The 12898-nt window shown below is 46.3% G+C and overlaps 1 protein-coding gene across 8 annotated transcripts in view; it reads left to right on the forward strand.

The window, feature by feature from the left end:
• ILDR1 (immunoglobulin like domain containing receptor 1) overlaps positions 1-11933 on the forward strand; it is a 31390-nt gene extending 19457 nt beyond the window's left edge. For 2 of the 8 annotated variants that reach the window (XR_011529177.1, XR_011529178.1), the window contains 4 exons: positions 5399-5530; positions 5742-6571; positions 8037-8153; positions 11154-11933. Coding sequence is in view for 6 of the 8 variants with exons in the window: in XM_070582627.1 (XP_070438728.1) it covers positions 5399-5530; positions 5742-6571; positions 8182-8321; positions 11154-11340 (1289 nt within the window). In the remaining 2 variants the exon portion in view is untranslated. Of the gene's footprint in view, positions 1-5398; positions 5531-5741; positions 6572-8036; positions 8154-8181; positions 8322-11153 lie in introns of all 8 variants that reach the window. The other 6 variants (XM_070582627.1, XM_070582629.1, XM_070582630.1 and 3 more) reach the window with 5 other exon arrangements.
• The last annotated feature ends 965 nt before the right edge of the window (positions 11934-12898 follow it).

Raw genomic sequence — 12898 nt, forward strand, 5'->3', positions numbered from 1 at the left:
AAGAATAAAAATTATTTTACAAATCTTTTCTTAGTAAATAGATGGTGTGGAATCAATCGCTTTAAAAGGAAGGAGATTTTGTGTTTTCTAAGTAACATTTCCTTTTCCTGATGATATAAGTAAGGTATTGCATTGTAGAAAATTTGAGAAATTCAGTAAAATGTAAAGACTAATCTGAGTACCCAGAGATAGCCACTTTTATCATTTTGGTCCATTTGAAAGGAAATTTTTTTAAAGGAAAAATAAGGAATTGCATCTTAAGATAGAAACAAAACCTAATCTACAATGTCAAGAAGGTCAGTGGGCTGAGTCTGGTTTCAGGCCTATGTTCCGAGGTTGCTTTCTTACAGGAAAAGAGAACTAACTTTTTTTGGATGTTTGCTATTTGTAGGCCCTTTGCATATATTTCCCTGTTGAATCTTCACACCCCTAGAAGGCAGATATCATCACTATTGAACAAATGAGGAGATTGAAAGTCAGAGAAGTCACACAGCTAGTAAGTAGCAGAGGCAGTGTTGAATCCATGTTCATCTGACTCTGGAGTGCCTGACATTCCCACAGCAGCGGCTGACGCTACCTCTGTGTAGATCACTATGAGATTGTTTGAGACACCAAGGAATTCCTTAAAGAGAGGAAAAGTAGCAGAGAACTCAGTTTTGGGTCATGGAGCTTCCTACCTTTCAGGGCCTCTGGGAAAGATGCCGTGGAGAAGTCACCATCACTGAAGTAGGAATATGCAGAATGAGATGAGAAAAACCAAGATGCTTCTTAGAGCCCCTAGGTCAGTGGGCCACTTAAAACAGGCAGGACTGGGGACAAAGTCAGCACAAATGGTAAATATATCTGCTGTCCTTGAGCTGATAAACAGGTTCTGGGAGAGAGAGGTTTCTCCTAAGTGGTTAGAATTCATTTAGAAGAAATGGTAAAACAAAGAAATGTAGGCCACAAATAAAGGTCCCTGGACTTGAGCAGATGACGTCACTTTCAAAGTGAGCCCCTAGGACAGACTGTCCTAAGTTTGGTGACAAGAGGAGATTACATGGAGGGGGCAAAAATTGTTAAGGAAAGCTCGGGGATGGGGTAAGGGAGGTGTGTGACTGTTGGTTTTTAGAATAAGATAACCCTAAGCATATTTGTAGGCACAGAACCAAGGCCAATAGAAAATGAGTAAAACGCACGATGAGGAGGAGATCACTGCAGAGTGGTGGAGCTAGTGGGAGAGACATCAGGCTTACAGTGAACGGACTACCTTTAGAAAGGAAAGGAATGGCAGCCTGACCTCTGAAGAGAGGGAGATAGCCATCAAAATGTGGAAGATGATTAAAGTATAAGGAAGGAAGCTGAGAGAGCTCACATCAGCCGGACTTGCTTCCAACAAAATTCTAGACACAGAAGGAAGCTTTGAGAACGACGTCAGTGGTTCTTGAACTTCTCTGACCACAGCCTGCCTTCCTAACTTGCTCCCACTTTCCAGCAAGAGTTAATAGAGGACCTGAGAGGAAAACAGTGAAAATGACGCCAAATTTTAGTAACCCTTGATAATTCACTTAATACTAGTAGACAGCCCAAAGTAGAACTTAAAGATGAAAGTTATTGAAACTGGATCTTAGTTTTTCCATGAGAACTGGAGAAACAACTTTCATCTCTAGATGGGTTATTGGCCCTCGTCCTCACAGAAGCTCTAAGTGCGCCCTGCAGTAGACCACAGGCCACATGAGAATCTCTGATCTATGCCACCCACTCCCCAACCCCTCACGGCGGAAGGAAGTGAGGCCTAAAGAAACTTCTCCACAGTTACACACAGCTTGTGAGTGGCGGGTCCTGGAATAGATATAGGTCTCTTGATTCCATGCTCAGGACTGGTTCCTCTTCCTCAACAAAGATGATGCCATCAGCTGAAAGTGCATGGGGTCGGGGGGAAGGCAGAAGTGGGGCATGTTTAAACTGTGGCTCTAGAGGAGGGAAGCAGGGTGGAGAGATCAGTCAAGGAAAGCCAGGTTGGGAAGGAGGGCTATTTGAGGTTGGTTGCCTGACTGTACAGTCAGTTCTGGCAGTGTGGGCCCAGGAAGCATCTACTGGTGGTTCCCTAAAACTGAAATGGTAAGAGTTCAAAGGGTATGGGATTCTAGGAACTCCTGAGGATGTTGCTGAAGTAACTGGTCAGTCCAGTCAGAGGAGACTGGTAGAATGGGAAAAAGCAAAAGGACTATGTGACCATGGGTCCAAAGAGGGCCCAGAAGGGGTTCTGTGAGAGTGGAGAGGAGCTGGTAAGGAATGATAAGCAGTTACAGGTTCGTGCGGAGGGAGGTCTTCAGGGGCACTACAGGTGACGCTGGCTGCAGGGGAGGAGAGGCACAGGTCTCTGCAGAAGGGCTGGTGTTGGCTGTCATTTCTGTCACAAATATTAAAGAATATGCTCTGAGTTTTCCTCAGAAATGAGGATAAAATGCCTTTGGTAATTTAGTCTCCAAATGTGTAATTTTGTCTCTCCTATGGGATCTAAGGCAAAAGAAGAAACTTCTTATAACAATTTCTTATAACAAGAAGAGCTAGTATCTATTGACTGTGATGTATTAGGCATTTCGTGTGTATTAGCTCATTTAACCTTGATGACCTTGTGAAATAGGTATGACTGCCCCTAGCTTCCTCCTCCTACATGAGGAGACTTGGCTCAGACGCTCTGGAAACTCACTCAGAATCACACAGCTAGTACATGCTGGGATTCAAGTTGAAGTTCATCTGACTCTCATAGCCCATATTTAAGGACACCTATCCCTGAGGACCATATTTCTCAGAAGGTTATTGAGAATCCTCAGTGGCCAACTCCACTTTGACTCCCTGTATTGCAATTAGGGAATTGGTTGAAAACACAGATTTTCTTGTCTTGCATTAGACTGAAGGAGAGTCCCTGGCAGTGGGATCCAGAAGTCTGTATTTTTAACAAACTCATTAAAGGTGACCAAGGCAGACTGTACTCCAGTGAGGTTCAGAGATAACTTATTAGGAGGCTTTTGAAGCTTTGCTACTTTCTCCATGTTTCTTATTTTATTGTCCATCTGATTCCCCATTAGGTGAATGACAGGAAACCCTGATAGTCTGGACATCCCCATGGAGCTGTTTTCTGGGACAGGAGGGCAAGGGAGAAGCTCAGAGGCTGTGTTTTCTACTCTCATTTTACCAGTTCCAGTGCATCAGGGAAGGGGAGGACCCTGGTAAAAACGTTGTAGCAGCTAAGAAGGGAGCCAGTGGGTTAATCTCTGGAGTTTGTGAAAATTTGACAAGAAAGCTCATGGAGGATCTGGAAAGGTCTCTAGGGAGTAATCTGTGCAGGGTGTCCTGTTAATTAAAAAAGTCATTTGGGGAGCAAGGAGTAAGCCCAACTCCCCCTTGCTCTCCCATTGAATTAGGGAAGTAGGGGAAGGAAGTGGCCAAAAGGGAGAATGGTACTCTCTGGAAGAAGCCGGGATTCAACTAAAGTGGCAGGGCATGGGAGAGTTTTTCCCAGTGGAATCAGATGTCCCCCAGGCCTTGGAGGCAGTGACTAATCTGGAGTGGATTTTGAAAGGTGTGGAACTGAGCTGGAGAGAAATAAGGTGAGGGGTTACTGCTGGAGAAGGTTTTGGGGTTTGTGAGTGTTTTGTTTTTTTTTTTTTGCTTCATCACAGAAATAAAGGAGTCTGGGGACTCGGTGGTTTGGCAGAAGGAGCACAGGCTTGGGCGTCAGATAGACACAGGGTCACATCCTGCCTCTGCCGGTGGTTACCCGTTGTGGGCCCTTGAGCTGGGAAGGTAACCTCTCTGAGCCCAACTTCCTCATCTGATTCCCACATTAAGGGAGTTCTCTGAGGACTAGTTAGTTAATGTAAAATGTCAGGCATGTGTTAATCAGGGCATCAGGTGTGCCGATGGTGGCACATATAGGGAGCTCAGGGGAGGCATCTGTTAGCAAGAGGGCGAGGAAAGTGCTGAGCATGTGGGCTTGTCTTTGGAGGGTCAGGAGTGCCGTCTGTCTGTTGGCGTGAAGGTGTGGTAGCTGGCTGAGCTGCTATAAATTTCCATCCGATTTCCTCTGGGCTAGGCTGTGACTCACCATGAGGGCCATAGCTCCAGGCATTTCTGGGGGTTCTGCTGCTACCACTTCCTGTTGTGCTGGAAGTTTGTTTCACGCTGGAGCCACCGGGCAGCCATCCAAATGGCCCCTTAACTGCTGGCCTCAGTAAATCCCCCACCCTGTGCAGCCGGGTCCGGAATGCCTGCCTTCTCCCCCTCCTACTTGTGGCAGGAGGAAGCTTCAGGCAGAGCCCTGCTGCTTCAGGGGTGCCACAGGGCTCGAGGACCCCAGAACATGGAAAGAGTGCCGAGCTGGGGGCCTGAGGCAGGCACTTCCTGCACTTAAACACACAAGTACGTTTCCTGTATGCGTGACTAGACAGCGACTTCGGGAGACATGTGGCACTATCACAATGACCTCAAAATAGAAATCGTGAACAAAAACAACTAAATGCTTTTGTTTTTAATTTGCGCTCACTGTGGGTGGTGTGCTTCAGACCACTTGCACCTAAGGGACTGCAGTGACATTTTCTATGGATCCCTTGTGCTGCTTTTCTATATTGTTTTCTTTGCCCTGAAAGGAAATGGTGTTTCCCTTCTCCACCTCCACCCTACCCCTTAGAGATTCCCTCTAAGAGATTCTCCCTAAGTAGGGAAAACCCCAACATTGAATAAGGTGAGGAGCAGAGTAGAAAAGATCCACTGGGATCCACTTCAGCTTTTTGCATTCTCTTGCCTTCCTCCCACTGGTTTTCTCCCACCCATGGCTGATGTATTAGAAATAGAAAGAAAGAAATAGAGCAAAATAGAACTAGAAATGTTCTTCGATCCTCCTCCTTTTACCAGATATTCTACCCATGGACCTCAGCATCTATGTCCTTCTCTTTTTCTTTTTCTTTTTCTGCTCTGAGCAGGCAGCCCTGAGCTTCCCTGGCAGCCCCTGGCTCACAGCCTCCTCTAGGCCCTTTGCATCTGTACCTTCTAGACTTGGGCTGAGATTTCATGGCCTGCTAATATCCATGTATCTACCTATACTTTTTAGGTGACCTTGGGAATGGGCAGGAAGATGAAATGTTTTCGAGACCAGGAAGTCAAGTTTTCAGAGTGTACTTTCCTGGGGTGCAGGCGTTGCCATCTTGACTAGGAAATTTATTCCTAGCTCCTTGCCAGAGGAACAATCGATTCGCTACTCTCTTAACTCTTACTCCCGTGCAAGATAGGTAGGTCATCATGAACTTTGAGGAGAGAAACTGGCCTCTTGTCAAGGCCGCTAGGTGGAGAGAAGTGAGGTGGGAGGTGTGGGCTTTGCCCTGGCTGAGGGTCTCCGTTTCTCCTTTTTCCCCTGCAGCCCTGGCCCGCCACCGCTACATGAAGCAGGCTCAGGCCCTAGGCCCCCAGATAATGGAAAAACCCGTATTCTGGGGGGCGGACAGGAGCTCCCAGTTTTCATCTTATCCAATGCACCCACTGCTGCAGCGAGGTAAACCTTGTCAGAGATTTGGGGTGGGAGAGGGCAAGGGTAGGAGCATTGGCTGCATCAGGCCTTCATGACCAATATGGTGGGTATCTTGGTGATTGAGGATGGGAGGGGACGGATGCAAGCTAAATAATGTGGCATTTTCCTGCCCTGATTCTGAGGAGCATGTTTTGGGCCAGCAGTTCTGCATGTTCTTATCCTTGTTTCCATTCAGATTTGTCCCTGCGATCCAGCCTCCCACAGATGCCAATGACCCAGACCACCGCTCACCCTCCCATCACCAATGGTGTCCTAGAGTATTTGGAGAAAGAGTTGCGGAACCTCAACCTGGCCCAGCCTCTGCCGCCTGACCCCAAAGCCATACGTGGCCAACCCTGGAGCATGCTGTCTTCCCTGGGCTCTGAGGTGGTGGAACGCAGAGTCATCCACCTGCCCCCGCTGATCGGAGACCTGCCATCCTCGCGGAGGACCAGCACCACCTCCCGCCAGCCACGGCTCAGCCCCCTTCCCCCGGGACCCTGGGATCTGAGGGAGGGAGGACGGCAGCGCCACTCTTCTGATTTCCACCCGGAGCTCCGGGACCGGGAGCCTAAGCACTGGGCGCTGGAGCGAAGGGAGCTGAGCCAACAGCGGAGTGGAAGGCACCACGGCTCCAGGCTCAAGGGGTCACCCATGCCCTGGTCGGACGGGGACAGCCTCAGCGACGGCCCCTCGTCCAGCGAGGTCCGCTGGCGGCCCAGCCACCGGCCGCTCTGGAGCCGCTACCCCGAGCGAGAGCGGCGGCGCGGGCCCAGCCCCCGGGAGGGTGGCCCGAGGCGGCGCGGGCGCAGGCCCCGCAGCTACTCGCCTCCGCCGCGCGCGGGCCTCAGCTCCGGGAGCTCCGACCGGGACAAGGAGAGGCAGCCCTGGAGCTGGGGGAGCCCCCGCCCCCGCCGCCGCTCGCGCTCCCCACCCTGGCCTGAGGAGAAGCCACCCAGTTACCGCTCCCTGGATGTGACCTCAGGCAAGAATGGCAGGAAAAAAGGGAGTGTGGAGAGGCGCTCGGTGAGCCTGGGCATCCTGCTGCGGTCGGGCGTGGGCAGAAAGGACCCTTCCGTCGGGCTGGGCCACGGCAGACACAGGCCACGCCGTGCCACCACTGAGGGTACCCCCTCCCTTTTTGCACAGCTTGTCCTGTGGGCTTGGTGAGCCCCCGTGCTAGAGCTAGAAGGACGCAGTGAGGGCGGAGGGCGGGAGGGGTTCATGCTGCTGCTGACAAAGAGCCTTGTCATCCTAGCGCAGCCCTCATGTGTCCCGTGAGGCAGGTCAGGCAGGGTCCCCCCATTTCACAGGTGAGGAAATGAAGCTCAGAGTAGATAAGCACCTTGTGCATAGAGGAGCTGGGACTTGAACACGTCTTCACAGCTAAGGCTTTACTTCCTGTCATAGCTGCCTTGCTTTACTTAGCAGCCCTATTTCCATACCCCAAATTAGACCACCGACAGAGGACGTTTGTGCCGCTGCTGGGTGCTGCAAGTCAGTATGCAAGGCCCTTTTGCATTTGATGAGGCCCTCTGAGTCCTCCTGGAAAGGATCATTAGGCTGATTTGAAAAAAAAAAAAACACACATGATATCTCAATTATGGGTCAAAACTTTAAGACTCTGAATAGGTAAGGTACCAATGGGTGTCAGTCATAGCTTCCCAGCCTAAAAGGGGCACAGAGGCAGACATAGGCCTTTGGGGCCTTTGAATATAGACTTTTTTTTTAAGATGTGACTTTTAAAAAATCATGTTATAATTAATATACCTAAAGGATGGTATTCCTTTCATGTTGTCATTTTGCAAAACTATGCTGCCATTGCTCAAAAATATTTATGAATGGGGGGCTGCCTGGTGGTGCAGCGGTTAAGTTCGCATGTTCCGCTTGGGCCACCAGGGTTGGGGTTGGCCAATTTGGATCCCAGGTGCAGACTTGGCACTGCGTGGCAAGCCATGCTGTGGCAGGCATCCCACATATAAAGTAGAGGAAGATGGGCACGGATGTTAGCTCAGGGCCAGTCTTCCTCAGCAAAAAGAGGAGGATTGGCAGCAGATGTTAGCTCAGGGCTGATCTTCCTCAAAAAAAAAAAATTTATGAACTGCCTTCAGAGCCAACTTACAAGCTACCCATGAAAGTCTGTTTCTCTATTTGACCCAAATCTCTTTTTGTTTCGCTTTTGTTGAGATAAAGGGATATGCAGTAGGCTCTCAGGGAAATTCCCAGAGGAGAGAAATGTTATAGCAACAAGAATTTTAGTCTCTCACGCATTTTGAAGGATATAACTCTCATCAGGAAATGCAAGTTCTGCTGCGATTTGTTTAAAAACCAGTCACACACACGGTCTGTGCAAAGGAGCAGGCACATTATGCGAGCCACAGTGCTGGTCTTTCTAGGGAAGAACCTTGATGAGAGAGATTCAGGAAGAAGGCAGCAGAGGCCCTCAAGCATTTCGGAAATAATCAATGGCAATGATATCATATTCTCACAGATGGCCCATGAGAGGCGAAGACCAGTAATAATGAAAATTAGCAGTACCCTCACTAAGTGGTACTGAACTATGGACATTTATGCAACATCTCATTTAATCCTGACAACTCTCTGTGAGGTTTGTATTATTATCTTCATTTTTTCAGTGGATACAACTCTTTCTTCCATGTTACCAAGTAAGAAAATTACATCCTCAAAGAAAACAGAGTCAGTCAAAGCTGAGACAACTACTGTTACTTCAGTCGTATAGTGACCAAACTATCTATCTTCATTTTAACAGAAAAATGTAAGTTAAAAGCCAGTTTTGCACCCCAAATCCAAACACCGTTTTCTTCTAAGTTAAGTTTTTTCTTTTCTTTTCTTCTAAGTTAAATTATGTGACTTCTTATAAGTGAGAGAAGGGTAAAAGGAGCACCAGTTACTTTCCAGACACTGGGGTAAGCCCTTTCCAAGCCTTGTTTCATTTAATCTTTGCAACACCCCTGTGACACTCAGAAAGATTAAGTAACATGCCAAAGTCACACAGGCAATAGGGAGTGAAGCCAGAATTTGGACATAGCCCTCTGACTCTTAAACCTGTGCCCTTTGCAATAACTCATGCTGCCTCATTAGAAAGAGAGAAGAAAATTATGTGGGGCAATGATGTTTTCTGGTGACTATTTCTTCCTCATTTTGGGGAAGTATCATAGCTTCCTTTATCATCAAGATGTACACACCAAGAATTCTACTGAAAGCAAACCCTATTTTCAATTGTAAAGTTGCTCATGAGAAGCAAATAATTTGCTCAAGATAACTTTAAAAGCCTTTCTTGTTTTGCATCCATCTGAGCTTATCTGCCAAAGAGTTATCACTTTATCACATTCAACTGTCTGCTTATATTATGAATGACCTGAGGCCCAGGACCAAAGCTTGATTTAGAAGATTAGTTGAAGAGGACAATGTTTTGTTTGTAACTTGCATTGCGGATTCCTTTAGTGAAGCAGAAGTCTCCAGGGCCATAGTCTCGCTCTTCCCTCCTTTCTTTGGTGGAGCTGATGCTTTCCACACGCTTTCCCAGCCTCCAAAATCTGTGGAGCTTGCAGCCAGCTTCAGAAGTTATAATACAAGGGGCCACTAGATGGTGATCTTCGATTACGTATAACGAAGTTTCTGTTCACTCCTTGAGTTCACGTGTCAGTATTTTCTGAAATCAAGCTTTCAGCAGTTACAGCTTTACCATAACTTTTTACAAAACTTATTGAAAATACTTTATTAAATATTCATAGCAATATGAATTAATTGAAATCTTTTGGCGCACATGCACCTTCTCTCTCAAGAATAATGTTTAACAAGTAGATAGCAACAGACAAGGGCCTCCATGTAGATGATCTCATGGGAACCCGAAATAGTTAAGAACTAGTCTCTGCCCAGTGCCCGTGAGAAAATGGGAGTCATATTGAGAAACCTCCTATTTGACTCCAGAACCAGGACTCCAGCCAAGGTCTTCTCACTCTAGGTCTGGTGGTCTTTTCATTCCACAAAGGCTATAACCTCGGAAATATAAGAAGCTGTAACGTCAAGCTTTAAGCTCCAGTGGTTTCAGACTGAGTGGCCTCTGTGTTCCTGGCCTCCTTCAAATCGATCATCTTTCTTTCTAATCCTGCCCTATCAGATACAGCTTTCCAAGGCATTTCTGATTTGTTCCAAACTTGGCCTGTGCACACCTGTTCTCATAGCAGAGAAAGCAACTGTGTCCTTTCCTCTCCAAGTGAGCTCAGACTTTCTGCAGAGAATCCAAGATTTCTGAAAATTCCTTCTTGACTCTTTGATTTAAGAAAGAAAAACTTTTTAGATCAGGATACTTAATCTTCTGCTTTCAATAAATCTTCTTTAAAATCTACTTTCTTCTGCTTTAATCTTCTACTTTCAAAATGTCTATTCCTTGAGCATGTCTAGGTTTTTCTTCAGCAAGCCCTGGACAAATTCCTTTGGCCCCATTTCATGCTTTCCTTTGTGTCAGAAAGCATTCATCCCATAGCATTTTGATTAGAAACTGTGCCCCCTAAAACTCACTTTCCTGATAAAATGGAAACACTCAAATTTTTTTTATAGCAACCTGAAATATATGCATATGCAATGTTTTAAACAGTATGTTTTGGGACAGATATATTATTTTTCCATTTCAAATAAGGTAAGAAAGGTCACCTTCACAGACTGCAGCTGTAGATATTCAAAACCTAAATAAGGGGCCGGCCCCGTGGCCAAGTGGTTAAAGTTCTGCACACTCCACTTTGGTGGCCCAGGTTTGCAGGTTCAGCTCCCAGGTGCAGACCTACTCCACTCATCAGCCACGCTGTGGAGCCATCCCACATATAAAGAGGAAGAATGGTGCAGATGTTAGCTCAGGGCTAAACTCCCTCAAGCCAAAAAAAAAAAAAAAGGATTAGCAACGGATGTTAGTTCAGGGTGAATCTTCCTCACAAAAAGCAAAGCAAACCCTAAATAAAAATCTTCCCTTGTAACACTTAGAGAAATATGAGACATGCAAACCAGAGTCCTTGCCCTCATAGAGCAAGTTGAAAAAGCCCAGAGATCAAGTGGAATAACTTCTGAGTAAAAGCCACTGAGCTGGGTCAGGAAGGGGTTAAATAGTGATCTTTGAAAAATAACTTCAGAGAAAGACTAAGGTATGAAGCTAAACTCTTTACAATAGGGCTGAGAAGGAATGGTTCAGGAGAATACAAATCAATCGGGAAAGTAGAACTGGGCGTGTCTTCATGCACGAATAGTAGGGAGATGGACTGATGACTGAAGCAGGGTACCTTTCTCAGTCTAAGGGAGACTTGAAGATGTTAAAAATCTGCAAGAAGCAGAGTGAATGAGTCTAAGAAATTTTCAGAAATTGGAGACTTTGAGGGAAGCTCCAGAGAGGTAGGAAGGAAGAGAGATCTAAGTCTGGGGGAGAGATTGGCTTCATGAAGAATCAAGATGTATGTGATCTGCTGTCCCAGCACCAGCACCCCCCCCCCCACCCCCGGCCCCAGGATTTGCACCAGAATCAAGTGTACCTTGTGTATTGTATGCATAGACAATGGCTCTCAACTGATTGGAATTTTTTCTGTGTTTTTCTATTCCTCAGGAGAGGGAGAGCTCCCATAGTGGAAGGAGTGTGGTCATTTAGTCACCGGGCACAGCACTACTTCTGTGGCTGCTTCTCGGCACGTCATCAGCATCACCCAGTTTTCCAGCTGACGTGGGAGGGACACTGCAAGTCTGTATCTAACAGTTTTGGCTTAGATTCTGAGAATCAAATAGAAGAATATTAAAAACAAGAGTTTGAGAAATTGATGACTGTAGTTTTAGCCTTGGTTCATATTCTCTGCATATTTAGATAGTCTCTGACTTGTAATGGACCCTAAGTGGGATGCGATCCCTCTGGAACTTAGTAGCCTGAGTGTTCAACTAGGTTACCCTGCTCAGAACCATGGCCATTCTCAAAGGGAGAACTCAGGAATCTTTAAGAAGAAATCAACTATGTTTCAGGAGTGGGAAATCTATGGAGTACTATACGGAAATGTCCATGGGAACTTGTCTCTATCCCTATAGCGCATCTCCATGTTAGGATTCCACCTTGCTGCACCATGCCCAGTCCTGAGTGCTCCTGAGGGTCCAGCCAGAGATGGCACAGGAAATAGCCCAGCGATATGCCCTCTCGTGGGTTATTTATTACAAGTGTAGAAAATCACAAAGAAGCAGTTTTGCACCAACCTTATTCATGTTCCTTGTTTTCCTCATGTTGCTCTTTTTTTTTCTTTGCCTACGTCTAATTTATATTTTCTTATATATTATGTACCCATTAAAATCACTTTAAATGTTTCTTGGGAATCACAGTATATAAATAAATAGAAAAGAAGTAAAATGTACTGGCCTGAGGATTCTGCCCCAAATAAATATCTACTTTGGTGCCCTTGACTGGGTTAAGCTTTCTTCCCTACTAAAGCTTGCAGAGGAGCCAGGCCAACTTGGGTAGTTCTGGGGCCACCTTTCTCCTGGCACCACTCAGCTTTGCAGAGTTGAGGTTTCCCAAGCAGAAGCATCCAGGCAGGTTTTGCCACTCAGAGAGCCCCAGGAGGAGGGGGCCATTTTACCCAGCCCCTTTGGTGGCTTTATGAATCCATTTGTGCTTGATGTAGAGACCCTCCCTGAGCAGATTGGAAGGAGATGGCCTGAAAGGAGGGGTGTGTGTGTGTGTGTGTGTGTGTGTGTGTATGTGTATGTGTATGTGTATGCCTCAACAGTATCTTTATGCATATGGCCTTAAGCTCAATTTAGATCCTGTTGTGTTGATATATCCATTTTTTCCCAGCCTCATTGTGTGTGGAGAAAATAGTTTAAATGTCTGCATTGGGCAAAGGTTTCTTTGGGATTTTTTTTTTTTTTTTTTGAGGAAGATTAGCCCTGAGCTAACATCTGCTGCCAATCCTCCTCTTTTTGCTGAGGAAGGCTGGCCCTCAGCTAACTTCTGTGCCCATCTTCCTCTACTTTATATGTGGGATGCTTACCACAGCATGGCTTGTGAAGCAGTGCCATGTCTGCACCTGGGATTCGAACCAGTGAACCCCAGGCTGCCAAAGCAGAACGTGCACACTTAACCACTGTGCCACCGGGCTGGCCCCTCTTTAGGATTTTTGATATCCATAATGTAACTGGGTCTAAATTAGCAAAAAATAAATAAATAAAAATTTTAACAGATGATGAACACATAAAATTCAGTAGGTGAGAGACTTCTGGTCTGGACAAGATAGCATGGACCTTTTTTTCCTTGCTCTTCCCCACTGAACACAAATTTATAAACCTTGGAAATGGCACAAGAAATAGGCAAAG

This window comes from Equus przewalskii, chromosome 18 (genome assembly GCF_037783145.1).
Source record: "Equus przewalskii isolate Varuska chromosome 18, EquPr2, whole genome shotgun sequence".
Classification (NCBI taxonomy): Eukaryota; Metazoa; Chordata; class Mammalia; order Perissodactyla; family Equidae; genus Equus; species Equus przewalskii.